General features: G+C 27.4%; 1 protein-coding gene across 5 annotated transcripts in view; it reads right to left on the bottom strand.

Annotated features, from left to right (window-relative positions):
- Positions 1-3,001: 3,001 nt before the first annotated feature.
- Positions 3,002-21,788, bottom strand: part of LOC129971493 (cullin-2-like) — a 38,836-nt gene continuing 20,049 nt past the window's right edge. For 3 of the 5 annotated variants that reach the window (XM_056085315.1, XM_056085314.1, XM_056085317.1), the window contains exons 9-21: positions 21,203-21,365; positions 20,169-20,302; positions 18,533-18,640; positions 18,024-18,086; positions 16,447-16,575; positions 16,252-16,338; positions 15,517-15,663; positions 12,728-12,805; positions 10,946-11,012; positions 9,852-10,051; positions 7,624-7,728; positions 5,281-5,400; positions 3,002-3,858 (exon numbers count right to left, since the gene is read on the bottom strand). In XM_056085315.1, coding sequence (XP_055941290.1) covers positions 3,727-3,858; positions 5,281-5,400; positions 7,624-7,728; positions 9,852-10,051; positions 10,946-11,012; positions 12,728-12,805; positions 15,517-15,663; positions 16,252-16,338; positions 16,447-16,575; positions 18,024-18,086; positions 18,533-18,640; positions 20,169-20,302; positions 21,203-21,365 — 1,533 coding nt within the window. In that variant the 3' untranslated portion in view covers positions 3,002-3,726. The remainder of the gene's footprint in view (positions 3,859-5,280; positions 5,401-7,623; positions 7,729-9,851; positions 10,052-10,945; positions 11,013-12,727; positions 12,806-15,516; positions 15,664-16,251; positions 16,339-16,446; positions 16,576-18,023; positions 18,087-18,532; positions 18,641-20,168; positions 20,303-21,202; positions 21,366-21,788) is intronic. The other 2 variants (XM_056085316.1, XM_056085318.1) reach the window with 1 other exon arrangement.

Here is a 21,788-nt window from a genome sequence, read left to right as displayed (position 1 = left end):
TGAGTCTTATCGACTTTTCAACGTATGGCACATCAAGAGTATTGGAATTTTCAATAACAATAATTTAAAAAACTCTACTTCAGGATAACACTTTTTAACTACGAGTCAAAATCCCAACTAAATTTTGTGACCATGTCAGTAAAAAGTGTTGAATGCTTTAATATAAGTAAGTAAAAATAATGCAATGAATCATCTTGTAATTTTAATTTTATAAGCAAATATATTGAACACGACTTCTTTTCAAATATCATAAATTAATATTGCATTTTTTAACTTATATATTGGAGAGATCCAAATTAAGCCTAGTTAGGGTCCTTAGGTAGATTTGGATTCCTTCTAATTCTCATTATTTGAAACCTCTTATTGTTCAGTAATTTTAATTCAATCTATATTTAAACAATTTTTAAGTATCAAATGTTTTGACAGAATTAAGTGATAAAAGTTTAAATAGCAGCTCACTTTCAGAAAAGTTGGTTTCAGTATGTTGAACATAATTTAAATTCAGAAATAATTTCAAACAAAAATATTAAAAAAACTTTTTTAACACAATTATATATATATATTGTAATATAATGTTTGCCAGAGCTATTGAATAGTGTCAATTAATCAAATACAAAAAAAAAAGGGAAAAGAAATTATAATAAAATCATATATGTGAGTTTGAAATCATGGAAAAAAATTAATGTTTTGAAATTTAAATATTTGATTATGATTCGAATAAATTAATATCTTTATACTTGAAATGAAAGTACAAAATTAATATGCTCAAAGAAATATTGGGACATTCCACATTTACCTACATTGATAATGACTCTGACTAGAGGCTACAAAGCACTGGAGCAGCTGAGATGCTGCTAGGAATAAGCAAATGTTTCAAATGCACATCTGTCACACGCATAATAAATTGCTTAATAATACAAAAATATGATTCATGGGATATTCCATTTTAATTATAAAAAACATGCCCTAAAGTTTTCATTGTTATTATGTAGCCTGGTGCCAGGTTGCGTTTTATTTCTGAAATGCGACGTCCGACAGACATACAAATGAACCTGCTAAAGACTGCAAGCTAATTTCCAAGTGTGTCATTAAAGCTTTTAATCAAGCAAGTTTTTTTTTTTTCTCCCTAAAATTGCTTTAATAAGCCATGGAAAAATTTTATTCTTGCAATTGAAAAGAACAAGCTAGAACAACTTGCCACATTATTAAATGCCACTGCAACTATCTTAATACAATACAAATAGCAAGAGAAAGTCACAACTATGTATGTGATAACCATGACGGAGAAGTAAGAGAACTCTGATCTGCAAGGAAACAGTTCAGTCACACACCTTTTTCTAAAAATAGATATATTATCTATATAGAATCCTTTTAACGCAATTTCACTTTTTATTCCTTTTCATATCAAGTAGTAGAAAGTTTCATATGAGTACTCAATAAAATAAATTTTTGAAGAATTAATTGAATTAACATTAAATTTGAAGAATTAACATTTAACAAAATTTTGAAGAATTAACATTTTAGTCCCATCAAAGTTTGAATATGATTTTTGGGAATTATGTTAGCTTAACTCAAAAACTGGAAAAATAAAATTTGAAAGTATCTTTACAAAAATAACCACGCTTTTGTCTCAATGGATGATTTTTTTTAAAGCAAGTTTATGCAAACACAAATACAATAACTTGAAAACACAATGAAGTAGATGGAGAAAATTCAATTAGATTCTATCACCAAAATTTTAAATTAAACCTTATACCAAATATGTCAATAGACTGATTACTATTATGGAGTAAGCCCACCTTTGAAATACAAGTTAGAAATGTGAATCATGTATATAACTGATATTAAAAATGTAAATAGGCGCCAAATTTGGACCAATTCACCAGAAAAGACACTAAAATGCATATTCAAATTATTTTCATTGCACTGCAATGCTTAGAAAATGCATGCATATTGTGTATACTGGCAATAGTTGAGGGGAAAATATTCTTGCCTTTTTTTAAAAAAATAGAATAAGCCAAAGATTAAATAGTTCAACTTATTTTGTTAACATAATAATTAGATTAATATTTATCGAATTTGAAACAGCTAAATATGTTGTAGGAGGGGTGAAAATGTTGGCTCATGAATAAGATATCCAGATGAAAAAAGATATAAATTGAGGTAAGTTAAAAATCTTTCCCCCATAACAACTGAAAAAAAGCAACTTCTGCAAATAATTATTGCTTTATCATAATGTTTATAATATAATGAACAACTTCTGAGATTGAGTTTTTCAATAGCCCCCCCCCCAAAAAAAATTAAGGAGTTGAAAAGTTAGTTTAAATACCTTTTAAACTATGTATGGAATACCTTGTAGGACAGCTTTCATCATTTGCATTCTTTTACTCATTTCAAGCAGTACAAATTCAAACCTTGTGAAATTAAAAAAAGGAATAATTTTCTTTTAAATCTCAAAAATCTATTCTGGCTTGCCATTAAAAATTTTCAAGTTTAATCCAAAAGTAGCAGATATAAAAAGCATCTTCCCCTCTTTTATTAAAATTGCATCCAACTAATTAAGATTATTGTTTATAATATAATTACCAAAACCAATGCATGTTTCATAAAATAATAGATTAAGCTAAATAAAGGAGTAAAATAAGTATATAAAATTAACAATAAAATAAATTTTTTAACTCTACCGATGAGATATCTTTCAGATACTAACAATTACAGGCTTCTGTGGGCTAAAATTTGTCTCTTATGCCAGTTTAGATAAGGTGAACTTTCTAATATATATATGAAGAATGCTATTACTTTTTTTAGCCCAAGACGAGATATCTCGTCGGTAACATTGAAAATGTTGAAGTGCTTGAGATATTTAAAATATCTGATACAACTATGATAAACAAGTGACCAAGAATAATAAAATTTGATTTTGAAAATGTTGGAATTTGTGGAATTGTATCATGTCCAATAAATAAATAAAAGACTATAAACACAGTTACAATTGCACATGTAGAAATAAAAATTAATAAATTTATTATATGCTGCAGAACATAGTTTCATGCCAAAACATCAAGACATATGCATTCACAGAAAATTCAACAAGGAGCAGGATTTCGGATTACACAGTTTACACATTTGTTTTTAATAATCTATTATTTCTCCTGAATGGAGCGGAGAAAACTTGATCCTGGTGAAACATTTAAGGTAACCATTGCTCAAAAATAATAATGAGCAGAAATAAAACTTATGCATTCTTTCGAAAAATTCTTTCCAAATTTCATAATATGCATATATCCTCGAAATGCAAATTGTTACTACTACATATCCAACAATATATTCAGTTTCCCTATAAAAATAGGACTTCTGATGGAAAACGTAGCTAATATATCACACAAGACATTTCTTCATCCACCACAGTCCAGTTGAAGTTGACTGACTGGACAAAAACTTGTAACTTTCCAATTTTCATTAAAATGAAATTCTTCAATCATTCAAATTTTCTTCATGATGATCCAAATGCAATGAAATTCATGGTATATACATCAACTTTACATACATTCATGTGAAATGTTACAAATACAGCCTACTTGTCTTTTACAATTTATTGTGCACAGCAAAGAAAAGAAACTTTTTTTTTTTTTTAACGATCACATAGTAAAACAGAATACACAGGAAGTTAATGTACAAGTCTGGGGCAGTTGTCATTTTCATATAGGTTCAGTTTTGAAAATTCTTTTAAGCAACATAGCTGTATTCATCTGGGTAATTAGGAGTCCTTTCAATATATTGCTTGTCTATTAAAGCTTCAATGCACTTCTTAATCATAGAAACATTGGGCACAAAACGATTCTTAGCTTGGTTGATAACCTGTAATGAAACACAGCATAATATATATATATAAATAATATATTGAATATATATTTTAAGTTTAAATATCACTTTTATGCATACCATTACTTAACATTTGTCTGGTAACTATACAAGACAATATTTACAGAAATAAATCATATACAAGCATATTAATACATAGCTAATTAAAAGTATCAATATTAATTGTACCTAATACATACAATTAATATTGATACGCAAGTTACAATTCTCTGAGCAGTTGCAGTCAAAGAGAGAATTCATTTGCCTGTATTGCAAATATAAATTCTTAAATTATAATTTTGAAGGAAAAAAAAATATTTATTACATAGATAATTTGATTATCCATACTAAATTAAATTCAACCAAAACAAACCAACTACAGTGGAGCTTATTCAAAATATAAAGGATTACAATAAAAATCCAGCTTATTTTAAATTTCATAAAAGAAAAACTATATCAACAAATAATCAATTTTTGAAACAAAAATTATAATGTTTCAGTTTTAATAAATAATATATAATCAAAATTAGTAATTAACTTATAAGACAGTAGCAATAAACTTTTTCCTCATATTTTTACATCCAATAAGCAATTCTACAATCAAAATTTATATAAAATGGAAGAATTTTAAGTAAAATGTGTCCTAATATTTTTAAAAGGAAAATGTTTGCATTTTTAAAAAAAAATATTGAAAATATTGCATAATAGCAAAGTCTTCAAAAGAATTCCTTAAAAAGAAATTTTACTCCCTTAAATTTATTCAATAATAAATCATTTATGGCAAAGTATGGATTATTAAACTAAATAATTACATTAATTAATAACTAGATAAATAATTAAATATTCTGTGGTTAAAGCATCAATGCTACCTGTGAAAAAAAATCGATTAAAATTGCAAGATAAACAAAAAAAAGTTCAACCAGCTAAATATAGGGCAAAATTAATGCAAAAATCTAATTAATAATAATATGAAAAACTCTGAATTAACAGAAGCTGAATTAAGGATAAACAAAGTATTACAACAAACATTATTGCATAAAAAAAAATACTTTTTCCATATATCCACTTAGATAATGAATTTTGAAAATTATTGGTACAAAATTAAAAATACAGGAATTTCTAATAAAAATTAATCATAAAATTTTTTTTTTAATTTCTATTCACACGACAAATTATTTCTAATGATGAGATTTAAAGCATTATTTAATGCCTGAAAAATTTAAGTCAAAAATATTTATTTAATAAGCACTAATTTATGCACAGATCCGATTCTACCTAACTTTTATGAAAATTTAAGAAAGACACTACCAACTCTAATACTATGAACTTAACAAGATAAAATTAACATAAATAAAAAATTAGTTCTTTAGTAATTTTCATAAAAAAAGGGGGGAAATATGAAAAGTTTTAAAATATTACCTCCTGTATCAAAGTGTTATGTCTTAGTACTTTTCTCGCTTTCATAATGCGCACTATGGCTGCCTGCAAGTATAGCTTTCTGTCTTCATCCACAGACACATGCGTCTGTTCTACTTCTTGCTATAAAATATTAAAATACTAGACTTAATATTAAGCAAATTAAATATATTTAATCACAGAACTTTAATTATTATCAAAAGACAAACATCTTCTTTTGAAGCTCATCAAGCCCCTCCCCCAATGAAAAAAATGTTGACCTCCCCCTCTCTGTTAGGAAAATATGAGTCATTTACTAAAATTAACAGAATCTTGAATAAAATGACAAGATACAAATCTCTAACTATAGATGAGAAATATAATATAGATATTGATGTTCTGCATGACGGACCATTTGACCTAGAACTACCAAATTTAGCACATATGTATATTCAGGCATCACACAGGTATGGATTAAAAAGAAAAGAAAAAAAAAGTCAAATTCTATAAAATAATAAAATACGACAAAAACAGAGAAACAAAATAAATCTGACTAATTAAATAATAAAATGACTAGATTTACATTAGAAGTATGGAGATATTAAAAATACTTCAGATTTATTACCTAAAAGAAAATTAATTGATCAAGAACAATAAAATTCTATTGCAAAAACACTAAAATCTGCATTATCATGGAAACATGTCATGCCCTGTATTTTAGAAGGTGGGAATACCCACCTCCAAAATACAGAGGGCTTTTTTTAAAAAAATTGTAACTAATAATGAAATGAAATTTTGAAGCTTGTTAAATCATATCTTTCAAAAATATGCAGAACAAAATCGATTTTAACATTTAAAAAATTATCTTTCAATACCAATTTAAGTGTCAAGCAATTCCCCCCCCCCTAAATCTTAGGTTTTTTTTAAATATATATTTTGTGAAGTTTTAAACAATAGATTGAACGTTAAAAGTTGCACCATTTTCAGAATGCCATTAAATATGTAATCATATCATTCCATTGTTGAAAGTTAGGAAAACAGGATTCATTTAAATTAACTGAGAAATTTACATGAGGAATAATAAAGTAAAGTACTGTGAAAGTCAAAAGATAATTTATATGGTCAAATATGTATAATAAATTTAATTGAAAATGCATGCAAAATTCTCACCAAACTTGCAAGTTATCAAAAGGGGCCAGTACTTAAAATATGCATTCTTAGAAATTACCAACATTCAACTTGTATGTTTTTGCATATCAGTAGCATCAAAGAAGCAATGCTGTCCAACATTGGGTTTCACCAGTAGACCTTCTTACCAATATATACAGCATGGTATAAACAAATAATTGAAAAATAAATATTATCTAAGAAATTGAATTAAAACAAATTTTTTAAAGTATTATTCAAAATTCTTTGACATTTAAGTTTGACAAATACACCAGTAAAATAATTATTTTAAAAATCGTTACACTCCCCCCCTTTCCCATTTTATAGCAAGCATTTTTTTTAAACCATCATTACTCAGCTTAACATCATAACAAACTCCCATATACATTTTATTATGAGAAGCAGCATGCTGGAACAAGATACCATTTATTTATTATTTTTTTTTCTTTCTAAATATGCTAAAAATATGTTCATTACTAGAATTATTGCAAATAATTACTTGGGAAGTTTTTTTTTTTTTTCTGTTCTTTCTTACATATATTAGTTCATACATTTTTGCTATGTACTCATAACTAATTTTCATACCAACAACGGAAATTTCGCAGCAGTTGGGAGATAAGCAGAAGTGACATATGTAAAAGTTGATGCATATTTTAGAATATCCATCCTTAAAGAGAAAATAGAATGCAAGCAAAGTAATAATCTATATGGACTTTTCATAACTTAACTGCTGAGTCTTCACATATTTTTGAGTCATCAAGTGCCCATAAAACCTCAATATAATGGAAAGCAAATATGATGCCCTGTGTTGATCATATGTTAAAAAGAACTTATAGATAGATTCTAAGCTACATAAAAAAAAGAAAATTCATTGACAAATTTCATTGAATTTAACGTCTTCTGGTCAATTTCTAGAATATAAACAAGCAAATTCTATAAATATATCTGAATGCAACCACCATCATGAAAGCAAAATTATAATTACTGCAATTAACATATATAAATAAGAAAGAAAAAAAATCACATCGCAAGATTATTTTCATACACTTGAAAATTTAAATATTAACAAGGATATGAAAAATAACAGATAGATATGTGATTAAGAAAGCATATACAAAAAAAAAAATCATTTAATATTTGAATCTAAAAAATTTTATAAGGTTTGATGGAAAAAAAAAATTGTGAAATAAATATAGATACCTGAGTAGTTTCTTTCTGGATGACAGCTGTCAGCTTAAATTTTGTCCTTTTATTTGTGTAGTCTTTATTCAGACTGTAAGTACTGTCTCCTTCAATAGGTTTTTCCTGAAAAAGAAAAAGAAATGCTTAACAGCAGAAACAATTATTGGAAAGAAATTTGAGGCTTCAATCAATACTTCTAAATAATATAGGCTGAACAAATTAATTGAACTTCATACTAAATTATTTTAACATCATAAATAATCTGATTATTGAGCTTGAAGTCTAAATTCTGATTAAGGGTTAATAAGATATATACCCAGGCAGAATTCAAAGAATTGAGATATATTCTTCTATATATTAACACAGTTAATTGTTTTTAGCCTTTTACTAAAGGAGAATTAAAAATCCTTTTATTAAAATAGTTTTGGCAAGAAATAATATTTCTCCTTTTTACAAGAAATTGACAGACAAAAAGTCAACATTCATACAACTGTGATGAATAAACTTGTCATAATCAGGAGAAAAAAAAAATATCTTGGTTAAAAAAAATTTCAAAGATTTTATATCTTAAATAATTAATTATCTGCTCAAAATTGTTCTGTAAATTTTGAGCCCCTCAACACAAAAAGCTCTAGAAAATAAATACATAATAAAAAAACGAGAATAGGGGTGCATCCACTAGCTCCTTATTGACTATTGATGTAATTATAAATTAATTTCAATTATTAAAAGAAGAAAAGGGAAATTTAGACTTATTTGAAGCAGAAAACTTAAGAATGGATATTGGATTAAAGACAAAGCAAAGAACAATATGAAACATTAAACCAATTATAGGATTAATTTTATTTTTACATTTACAGGAAAAGTACATTTTTCAAGAACATCTCAGATAAAGATTCTCATATCTGATTTTTGAATACATATTATATTATTCAAATCAATTAATCCTGCAAATGGTCAAACAAACCTTTTCAATTTTTCATAACCAGATCAAATGTATATTTTGCACATTTATTTAAACATATTTATAAAACATTAGGATTTTAAAGGAATATAAAAAAAAGTAGTTTATTAATATTAAAATCTCATTAATAAGATTTTACAGAAATTCAACAAAATAATTGTACACTTCAAGAATATTAAATTTAATTTAAAAAATTTCTGATTTAAAGAAGTTAATTATTTAAACAAAATAATTTAATTTCATGGAAAATTAATTTCTTTATACATTTATACAGGGGATGTACTCTAATTGGTTCCAATAACCAGTTTATACTTTTAAATGGAGGGGGAGGGGGGGGGGAAACAATGCACTAAATGTTAAGAATTACAGTTTTTATGTATTTTATGTTGTTTAAGCGAATAAATATATTGCTGAAAATTTACAATGCCTACAATTTAAGAAGTTTCACTGATATTCAGTTAAACATTCTTGGCAGATTAGTATTTTATATTAAGAAAGTGCTGCATTTCAACAAATAAAACTACAGTAGACTCTCGATTATCCGCGGGCGGGTTATCCGCGCCTGTCGCACAAAGTTTTTTGACTGATTTCTTCAAAAAGATGCAGTTATGCTTTTGTAATTACATAATACATTACAGTATTAAAACAGTACATATGTATTGATTTTTCTGTGTATCCTGTGACGCCTCTCGTAAGTACAAAGCACTTTTCTGTTTTCATTAACAAAATGCATTTTAGGTTAGTTTTGAGTGATATACTAAAATATTAAGCGTTAGTTAAACATTTCCTGCTGTTTATTTTCAAAGTTGGAATGACTGTTTTCTCTTTTGCTATACCCGTTTTTAACTTTTTTCGGATTATCCGCGATTTTAGTTATCCGCGGCGGCCGCGCCACCCAATTCCGCGGATAATCGGGAGTGTACTGTACATTATAAGGTTTCAAAAATGACTATTTTAGAACATTGTAACCATTTCAAGAAATGCCAAAGAAATTCCCCAACTTCTTAAATCAATTAATGTTGGTCACTTTTTCTTTCTTGTGCGCCAAAAATATTTTACTAAAATATAACAGGGCGTTTTCATAAGAATCAAGACTGATTTTTTCAGTAACACACTGAATCAAACTAAACAAAATATAATTCTTTACATTTTTTTAGAGCACTTTTCAAATTAGAAGTAAATTTTCATCTAAAGGTTACAGTTATAAAGTTATATTAATTTTAAAATACAAAAAAGTCATATTTTTTAGAAGAAAAAAAAAAGATAAGAGAGTTTCACTTACGCTATCAACAGCTGAAAGAAGTTTCGATTCCAACAAGCTCTGGATCTGTTTCGACAGTTGCTCATCACTTAATTTCGTATTTTCTAAAATTTCTGCATATGTCAAAACATCAGCTTTTTCATACAACAAAAGAATTGCCATCTGGTAAGTGCTCATTGTCACAATGTAAGATTTCTTCAAATAACATAATTTCAGTTCAGCTATTCAAGAAATAAAAATTAAATATTTTTTTTCTTCTCTTTACATTAATTTATAGTATTTGTATAAAATTAACATTCACTCAACAAGAAATTTTTAGATTTATTAACTTGTTTAAAATTTATTCTACATAATTAAAATTGACACAAATATTTATTTTAATTGCTTTTACTACATCATCGCTAATGTCTCCCTCCAAAAAAGTTGCTTTTGGCATGTACCAAAGAAATTCATGAACTGAAGTAATTTAAAACATTTTTCTCTCCCATTTTTTAACTATACCATTTCTACATATCGAAAAGAAAAAGAAAATTGATAAGGACTGATAAATGATATTTCAATGACATATATACTGATGTTAACTGTAATCAATTTAACAAATTAAAATCAATAATGGCTTATAAAATTCAGTTATTCAACAAAATCTAAGATTTCTATGAAAGGATTTTTATATATAGGATTTTTTTAAAAGCTGTCCTAAAATGTCTTAACTATACCTGAAATATTTTACTAATACAGTAAATTACTTACAGTCTTAAAACCACATAAAAATGAAGAGCCTTAAGATACTTTTTTTTTCAAAGTTGCAAAATCCTTAACACTAACAAGAAGCTGAAATTGAATTATCATGAAATTTCAACCTGTGATTTTAAGCTTTAATTTGTTCAGAATTTTTTGCTTTTAATCTGATTTCAACACTTCCAAATGCTATCCAATTTCAACCAAGTTAAATTTCCAAAAGTTCAGTTTAACATGGCATAAAAATGCATGGCTCTTGTGCCACTAAATCAATTAATTATTAATTAACTAATACGCTAATATTTTTCAAATGAGTAAAGGGAATATGAAAAGAATCACAAAAAATTAAATATAAAAGACAAAATAATAAAAATTACCATTGCACAAGTGATGCAACCAGGTTAATTTACGTCCACTGAATCTACTGCTGTAAAAGGATTCGAACTAAAATGGGGTGGAAAAAATAAAGAATCATGTAAAAAATTTGGGGAAAATAGGAATATGAATTTCAAAACTACTACTATCAAAGTATAAGATTTATACTTTTAACAAATAAAATGAAAAGATTAAAAAAATCCTTGGAGTTTTATTTCAAAAATTAATCCTAGAATAATTAAAAATGCATTTAAAATGACTAATCTAATGAGATAATTATTATAATAATGGAAACACCTATGAATAAAAGTGATATTTTTAAATGTGATTCGTAAGCATTAAAATATAATAACAACCACCAGTTTTTTTATAAATAGTAACATATATATTCTGGTAGTATGTGTTAGCTTCACTGAAGTTCTACAATTCTTGCATTCTTTTCAAAAGTGTAAAATGTTGGACTTGTCAGATTTTCAAAAAGGCCAATTTGTAGGAGCCCATCTAGCTGGAACAGGTGTGAGTGAAACATCCCAACTTTTATTTGTTTCTAGAGGTACGGTGTCTAAAGTCACGATAGCATATATACAGCACGGCAAAGCAAAATAGTTGGCAGAACAGAGAAACTCAGTGAAAGTGACCGACAGGTATTGAATCGGATTATAATGTCTAAAAACCAAACAACTGCAGCTAAAGTAATCACAGAGATTGACACCTATTTGGATTCTCCAGTGTCAGTGATTACAGTCAAAAGGCTTCCAAGCCACTTGTCACAGATGTTAATGGTAAATGTCGTTTACAGTGGTGTCACACTCACAAAACTTGGTCGATTGATAAATGGAAGAAAGTAATATAGTCTGACAAATCATGTTTAACTCTTTTCCCTATAACAAGACGGGTGCACATTAGGTACGATCACACACAAGCGTATGATCATGATTGTCTCCGTTCAACTGTCAAGCGTGGAGATGGATCTGTCATGATATGGACAGACATGTTGTAGTTTTCTACTGGGTCAATTGTAACCCAGAAAGGAAGGATAACTGGGGAGAAGTATAGAAAAATTTTAGCAGACCAGATCCATCCTATGACAAAAATTTTGTTTCCTGCAAGAGATGGAATTTTCCAGGATGATAATGCACCTACCCATGCAGTGAGACTTGTCTAACCATGGTTTGATGAACACGAGGATGAAGTTAAAACATTTGCCTTCGCCCACACAGTTACCCGACTTCAATATAATGGAACAGTTATGGTCTACTTTAAAGCATTCAATATGGAATCGATATCCTCCATCGGCATCTCTCCCAAAACTTTCACAATATCTCCAAGAAGAATGGCACAATATTCCTCTAAATACAATTCAACACTTATATGAATTGATTCCTGGACGAATCCAAGTTGTATTCATGCCGTAGGCAAAGCCTACATCATACTAATTAAGGATTCCTTATAAATCTAAGGTGTTTCCATTATTTTGATAATCACCTGTATATTGCAATAAAACCACCAATGCTTTCTAGATAATGAATTCTTCTTGATGCTCCAGAAACACAATAAGCATCTATATTATACATAACACTATTTTAATAATTGTTTTAACAAGTACATAAAATATTTTTAACAGGTAATGATTTTTTACAAAGTTTCTTGCCCTTATATTTATTACCAAACAGAGAATGAATGAATAAATGAAACAAGATCAGCACCTTATACAATGAAACTTCTTAGCAAACAATTTAAAGCTGACAAGTTTCAATAGTTGACAAGAAATTTTCTTCACTAACCTGCTGAACACTTTTCTCAAGTTCTTGAGGGATGGCAAACGTCGAAATGGCAGTCTGTCCCAAAGGCCAGGCACCAGCCTATAATATGAAATAAATTTTATTGTACTATTAAAAAAACTTTTTTATATGACTTCATCAGTACAGCTCAACAAAATTAAGTGGAAAAAAAAAAGAATGCACAATTAGAAAATAGAAATTCCAGGCAATCTGTTCATATGAGAAATAAATAGAATAAGACTGAACAATGATTTAAAGTCTGTAATAATTTAATCTTTAAAAATACTTAGTGTGAAAATCATGAATATTAAATTGCACATAGAGTTAAAAGAGATTTAAAACAACCAATGCACCTGGTGGACCAGCTAATCATCACAGGCAGATAATAAAAAAAAATATAAATGAAAAAACAAATTTCAGTTTTATATGATGGGGAAAAAATATCAAAATTATCATGATGAATAGAAAATATGAGTATTTTTTATAAATGGTAAAAAAAAAAAGTTTTTTTCAATGTTTCAAATTAAATCAAGTTAATGAAATTCAATTTATCAGATTCATCACTACGTAGTAATAATTATTGTATTATATTTAGAAAATGTTATATTTTCCTAAAATTGTTTGTGATAAATAGGGAAGATAGAAACTCAAAACAAAAAGCAACTGATAATTTATTTTTGAAAAAAAAGTTCAATATTCAGTGCACAGCAAACAGATCTGGGAGATTTACATATGACAATATATATATGTATATAGCAATGAATATACAATAGTTGCAACTTAAAGTGCTCACTTGGGCAATTCAGAATTTTGACGACATCAACAGATTTGGGTAAAATCAACTATATTAAAAACTTTTATCTCAGGGTTCTCTACAATTTATTTCAAGAAGAACAATAAAATACAATCATTAATAATTACAGGAATAATCGTCAAAAACAACATTTTATTTAAATATTGTGCATCCTTGAAATATTTTTTAAAAATTTGCTGAAAATGCAACAAACCATGCATAATGATATAAACGAATAAGTGTTTGCTTCATTATGTTGTTCAATTAAAGACTTCCTTCAGCAGATCCATTGCTGTTAAAACCATTAAAGTTTATTGCTTGGTCTTGCTCACAAAAAGCTCATGATTTTTTAAAAATTTCACAAAAAAGGAAACTGCTAAATTTTTAAGTGTGCTCCACTACAATCTTGATTAATTTTTGGCCAACTTTCAAATTTGTGAAGAACTTCAAATTTGTTTTTAAAATTCAAATCAATTTTTTCATGGACCAATCTAGCAATCATAATACAATGGTAAACAACAATGGCTTACAGCTGTCATAAAGATATCAAACTAAATTAGACAGCTAAACTGTTCATTTAACTCTTTGATGCACAGTAGTATCAGAGAGAAACCACCACATTTTAAAAATAATTTCTCAACATGCAGTGGTTACTGACCAAAATCAAAGGCTCTAAAATATTATTTTAACGTTAATAATTGCCTGTAGATGTCAGCACACTAATTAATATCTCTCTTATATATATAAAAAATATGTTATTTTTAATGCTTTCTTTCAATACTTAATAAATAAACAAATTCAAAATACCACTCATAAATTTGTTGCATGAAAGCTGTCTACAACATACACATTTTTTTCAAATCAAATCATGAAAGAAAAGTTCTTCATATTTGACAACTTTTTATGTGGTTTCAGAAGCATACCACCGCGCATCAACGGCATGCGATTCTCTGCTACTTGAACCACAATAGCGAAACAGATGTTTTCTTTCCCGTCTCTCTTAGTCAAGTGGCTGATAATTTACAGAGGTTTTGCCATGTGTTTTGTGGATGAGGAATTTATTTATATTATTTATATAAATTTATTATATTTGAATAAGTTTTATATGAATATGATAGTTGAAATTTTTTCTTTTCAGTTGCTTTCTTTTTGTATTAGTAAGCAGCCATATTCTGCGCATGTTAAATATATTTTCTAATATAGTATAATTTTCTTAATTTTTAAAGGGTTGATTTAAATATTATGTTTCTTCATAACTTGAATATAGTGCTGATTGTATTTAAAGTCTAAATGCCACATAAAGAACTTGCCATTGCTAGCTTTATTTGAGAATTACTTGTTTTTAAAATTTGTCTTTTATAATTTTGTTTCCAAATTGTGAGATAGTATAAGTAATTTTAATTGATAATATTGTATGTTTTAATATTTACATAAATAAATATTGAGTAATTATTTTACAAAATGACTAAAAAAGTATTAATTTTTCATAAAAAGAATATGTCATAGGTGTGCAGTGGTACTCCAGTGAACCCCCTTCTCCTTGTGGTGCAATCCACTTTAATTTTTTTTTAAGGTATACTCTAAGCATGTAAATTATTAACAAAATTTTTAAAATTTCAGAAAATTTATATTTGTGCAGTTCAAAGGGTTAAACGAATCTACACTGATTTAGTCCAGACAAAGAACACAAACTGATGATAAAGAAGACTCCTGATTTTCTTATACAAGTGGAGCAAGAAATTTAGAAAAAGGAAGAAATATCTTTAATTACATATTTAATTTGTTTATGAATGAGATCTCTAGAAGATTTTTTTTTTCTTTGTGAGGAAAGAAATTGATCAATTACAATATTCTAAGTAATTGCAGCAGGGAAAAATTGCATTCAAAACATGATTTGCTTGGGATGTAAATCTACTGAAGTATATTTCAAGTTCTTTAAGTTGCAATAAGAAAATGTTGAAGGTTACTGAAATAGATTCCCTTTAGGATGCAAACTCACCTGCAGGACCGATATAGAAAAGTTAATTCCAAGGTCTATTGTGTTATCTCTGAGATACTGCATGAAGCGACCGTTGAGATCAGTACTAACACTAACATCAGTAAACATTCGATGAAGTTTACTCGTGAATTCATACCCACAAGCTTGCTGGAAAGAAAAAAAAAAAATATTCAGAAAAATATAATAAAAATTAGTTGATAGGTTTGAAATTACCATAAGAGCACAGAAGAAGTAAAATGCAAGAGAAGAAAAAAATTTTTAAGTTTAGGAATGACATAAAATAACTATATGTGTAAACATAAATTGTGAGGCAGAGTCGTGGCCGAAGAGAGAGATGACACTTTGAATTTTTAACTTTGCTTTATTTCCATTCCGGGAGGCACAAGCAGCATGGACACAAAGACAAAGCAGGAATGTCAGATGAGGTCTCAGGTTATCGAAGGTAGTGAAGGAAGCCAAAGTAATTCAATAATAATTCAAGGTAATAAAAATTACTACATTTTGCAAAAAATTTAGCTTATAAGTAGTATAATCACACTGAAACTTATTTGTGATATTTATATTGATTTGTAAAAAAAAAAAAAAAAAAAAAGCAAAAAAGAAACATGTGAAGGGAATCAATTTAGACACAAAAATAAAATAACTGTCCTAACAGAAGAAGGAATGCAAAGTGTAAATGGGTTAATAAAATATGCATATACATTTGCCTGTGAATAGGAAGAAAGATGAAGTTACCTTTAATTTATTTATCATTGCTTCTTCGGCATCCATTGACATGGATTGATTATATATGAGTCTTTTTGCCAACATTCTGGAATAAAACTGTAAGAAATCAAATAAATAACAATTAATTATTAGATATTAATTAAATTCATTGTATCTGTTGCATTAAATAAAATAAAAAAAAGGGAAATATGTTTTATATTTTACCTTTTGAAAAACATCCTTGTCGTCAATATATTTAAAAATGGTTATTGACTGGGTTAGTTTATTTTCTACTTCATTTTCGGTACATGTTTTGGCATTTTTCTTCAGTAACGAGTCACAATATTTAGCCAACTGCAAAGGACAAGAAAGATACAGGTAAAAATTAAAAAAGATCAATATATAAAGAGATTTGTTATAAAAACCAATGCATGAAATGTTATGCAAATGAATTAAATATAACTTCTTAAGTTATAACTGCTCATTTTTAAACTTCAAGACTTCCCAAAAGTTCCTGTTCCTGTCATGAGATTCTTGTCTTGAGCACTATCACCATATAGCACCGTCTATAGCACTATCACCGTATGAAATTAATAATAAAAAAATTTAAATTTGCTACTTTCCCAAATAACAAAATTTTATTTTTATTGCTTCATTATTTATTTTATCTATTTTTTAAGGATTGTGTAAACTGGACAGTCTCAATTCATTCTCAACAAATATAACACTCAACATGATAATTTTGAAATCTATTACACATTCTATAAGAAAAGGACATGAATTATCTTTTCTCCACAAACTTCCATACCAACCACTGAATAACTGACACTGATAAATAGGAAACATACTGTAAGACATTAAATTAAATTTGCACACATAACAAGACTGGCTTACAAGGATCAAAGTCATCAGATTATTAGAATCCTCTAAACATGGTTCTGCCAAATTAGATTATACAATAGACCTATTATAATAAATATTTCTAACATAATCTTAATCCATTATACTCCTAATATGACAAAAACTAACTAGTACAGAACTATGCTAAGGCATATTTAATTTATATTTCTTGTTTATATTTATTTAAATATTCCCATATATCATCTTAAAATATTCTAAATTATTATTTTAACTGTTGTAAAAGGTATTCAGAATTACAAAATGTATAAATTATTAAAATTATGCTTAGAAAAGGATTTCTGTTATTCAGGGTGCAGTTAGGGTAGCATTATCAATTGCTTACTACATTTTACACAAATTAAACTGAAAAGAAAACTCCTTAGTTACAGATACTTAGGGTATCTGATAACATTATGCTAAATTAGAAAAAGATAAAACAATCTAATTGTAACCAACAAATCTCTATACTGGTATTTATTTTCTCTTGATATTGCATTAATGATGAATTTCATACAAAAAAAAGAAATGATATATGCAGACAAAGCGAGAGCACACACCACTTCATTTTGGATGAAACTAGTTTTGATTTCCTTTAAAGCAGAATTAAAAGTGAAATTTGACCAATATTCATGCACACTAAAACAATAAGATAAATAGTGCCAAATATTTCAAAACCTATTTTATCCTAAAATTGAATAAAATAATTTTAAGAGTTATACCTAAAGATTCCACAACGATCATTATTGTGAAAGATATCTTATACAGAAATAAATATATACATAATGATTAATTTCTTCACAATAGTGAAAATGACAATCATTTTCCTAAAATTTAATTTTGTAAAAGTGAACACACACACAAAAAAATCAATATATACTAGCAACACAAAAAAAAATATTTACCAATTCTGGTGACCGACAAGTAAGTTTGGGATTTCCTTTGTGATTAATAACAGCAGAGCAAGCCTAAAAAAATTAGTTAAAAAATAAAAAAAATAGTTCATTTAAACCAACTATAATACTAAAAATAATGACTAAATAAATAAATTTAGGGTCATACTTATACTCAATGTTATAACATTCTTCAATTTTTTTTAAATTGAAGACTAAAAGTTCAATGTCTTTTTAATCAGTTCAGATGAAACAGTTCATAAATCAAAATAAATTCTCATTAACACCAAATTATAATTTAAATATGCTAATAATGGAGGCATGAAACAAAACATTTTAGTGTATATAGATTATCTACTAAATTCGATGTAAATCAAGCAACAAGGAAGAACTAATATCATTTTATCACAAGAATACTTTACATTTGATTTTCCAATCACTTATTAAAAGACCTTAATTTAAAATATATTTTATAAGTTTTTTTTTTTTTTTTTTTTTTTTTTTTTAAACCCAGCACATACTTTGTCTAGAGCTCCAACAAACTGCTGATCACCAGAAAACACGGTCTTGATCAAGTTACTAAATTTATCATGGACTGCAAGGAGACTCTCTACAAATGCTTGTGGAACCTAAAAGAAAAATATTTTACGAGCAAACAAAACATAACAAATGAAGTTTCCATTAATACATTCACTACCAAATTAACTATTAAATTTTAAATAGAAAAATAAATGAGAAAAATATATATATAAAAAAATCTGAGTAGATTTAGGAACTCTGCATAAGAACTCATTTTATAATATTTATTTCCTACTTGTGTATTAACCATTCACCATTGGAGAACATTGGTTATCGTAAACGTGATATTGATGATTAGTTATTGACATGTGGTTAATGCACAAATTCTATTTAATTCATAACTTCCTATTCATTTCATCCTATTATTTAATGAACTATATTCATTAAATACAACTTCATTACATGCATTTATTTTTTTTTTAAAAATCCTTCAATCATAATAATTTCAACACTTTTTAATTGTACAAATTTAAGAAGGTTTAAGAGTAAATTCTGACTTTTATATGTCTTGTAAATATTAATGTAGAAATAATGTAATATTAATGTACTGCCTCGCAGACTTTTATTCATCCTCAGCTATTGAGAAATCCTGCAACAAAATATCAAAAAGCAGATTATTCAAGTTAAGAACATAAAATGGCATTTAAATTAATCCATTTGAAAGAGGTGAAAGACTCAATGCTTTGCCTCAAATGAATAACATTCGTAAATAAAGAATCAACTTCCAAGCACTATTTTATCTACCCATATCCGTTTTCTATTTGGATTTCTCGCACTAAAATTTTCTAACTAATAATAGTTTTTTTTTTTTTTTTTTTTTTGCATTTTTACTAGATATTTCTATTATTACAAAAATATATACAGAGAGAAATTTGTTTCATTTCAACCATATCATTCTTCAGCCATTATCAAATGCTGCATTTAAATAATGAAAAAAGGACCATTCTTAAACCACTTGATCTTGAATAACAAGGACACAACACTTCAAGGACTAATAAGAGAAGTGCAAAGTGACCTTGAACTAACTATTAAAAATCTGGCTTAGCCTGAGTTTGAAATAAGTTGTCTCCCTGAAAGACTTTTAAGGGAAATTATTTCTCCATTTCTGTTTCATTTGGAAAAAAATCTACCATGCTAAGTTTGTCTTAAATTGCTTACCTACATAGTAAGCAATTTAATGCTGACTCATTGATCAGCGAGTTTTTAAATAATGCTGGTTAAAAGCAGAGTCCGAGAATCAATAACCTTCCTAATCTAGATCATATTTCTTAGTTATACAATGCCTTGACACATGATCATAAGTTGTAGTTTTTAAAAGCTGAAAAGATTAATAAATAACAATTCACAATATCCTGAATAATGATATTAAAGTAAGTTCACATATTTGTAAAGACCTTTATTTATATTGATAATAACATATCAAAAAAAGGATAACAAAAGCTTTTAATTTTTATTTTTTTTTATTTTCTTCTCAATAAAACTGAATTATCTTTTAATAATATTTTATTTTAATAATTCCCAATTGATTATAAACATGCAAGAAGATTAAGAAAAACTGATGATACAGTTGTAACTTACAATACTCACATTGTCTCCCCGGAGAACATTAATTGCTTCTAATCCAATTTTAGTAATATGCTGTTGCAATTCCAGTATTAGAGCCTCAGATGCACTAGGGATTGATTTCAACAAGAGGTACAAATGTTGCAGATCTAAAAAATAAGAATTAAAGTACTGAATTAAGAGAAGGAAATATGAATAATTAAATCAGAATAAAAGTTTACAACAAATAATTGTAAATTTTTGTTTAACAAGCAAGTTTTTAAAAAATGTGGACACTGAAGCAATTAATGCTAATTAAAGAGTTTCAAACAATGAAACCAAATCTCAATCCTTAACTCTTTCACAACGGCCATGTCATACATGCATCACCAACGAACGTCTCACAGCCAGGCATACCACCTGTATATTTCTGGAAATCGAGCTCATGGGACGAAGATGCATATGTGCATTTTAAGCTGGAACAATTCTTCCATCACTTTTGAATTAAATATAGTTTTTGTATCCCGACTTTCAGTTTGCTCATATTCAACTTGACTTTCGCATTTCACACATCAGCTGTTGCAGGGGAAGGGAGTAAGAGTAATGTAAAGAGTAAACATAGCTGGGTTGTGTAACTTTTCATTTGACAAAATCTTTCACCTTTCTGGTCTCCCTTTGCATTAATTTTTAATTTTTTTATTACTGTGTAACTGTAGTCTTTTCGGGTTTTATTGTCAGTTCTGCTGTATTTGGCATAGCTTTAGGATACATTTCATGCATTCCTCATTTTATTACGGAAACCCTTGCAATTTGTCAGAGGAAGAATGTGCTCATATTATGAAAGAACTAATATTCTAAAAAGGTATCAAAAATAACAAAGTTAGGACAATCTTTTTGTGATTTTTTTTTTTAAAGTACGGCTTAGTGACGCAAAAGCCTCATCCTGCGAGATGACTCCTTTTGTGTACTTTCTGTCCTAGGTATGCATCTGGAATGGAGGCCTCTCGTCTAAAAAGGATTAAATATTTTCAACCAAAAGAATAGTGAGTACAAAGTCTTCACATAAATACCTTTTCTATTTTCCTCCTGAACCATTCTCTTGCATTCCCCATGCAGGAATTGGAGATGATCTGCTACCATGCGTTGTTCACATTCTTGTGTCACTCTACCGTATGAGCTAGGATGCAAATATTTGCGACTTCGAAAGTCTTCTTCATCCAACTTTTGGAGAACCTGCAGATCAATTTTAAATATAGATTGTTACACAACATAATATTTAATTTTTTAAAAAAGGGTTAAGTATTGCAAGCTAATTTAACAGTTTATGTATTATATGATGAAATAAAGTGAATAAATAAAAACAGATTTTTTAAAAAAAAAAGTTTTATGTAAACAATCTGTAAAATGAAAATGCCATTCAATCTTTCAAATCTTTTCTTCACACAAAAAGAGGATAAGGGTTAAAACTATTGAAAATAAATTAATAAACAATTCATAAATAATTTTTAAAAACAGAATCCTGTCTTTTTTTTAACATAATTAATAGAATTCAAAAATACAATTTCCAAGCAGCATACATTTGAAATAACAAACATGTATTATTTGTGAGTTTTTTTTATAAAAAACATAGAAATAAATAATGATTAAACTCACTAT

This window comes from Argiope bruennichi, chromosome 6 (assembly GCF_947563725.1).
Source record: "Argiope bruennichi chromosome 6, qqArgBrue1.1, whole genome shotgun sequence".
Taxonomy (NCBI): Eukaryota; Metazoa; Arthropoda; class Arachnida; order Araneae; family Araneidae; genus Argiope; species Argiope bruennichi.
Note: the sequence above shows the minus strand (reverse complement) of the source record. Positions and strands in the feature narration are given on the sequence as shown.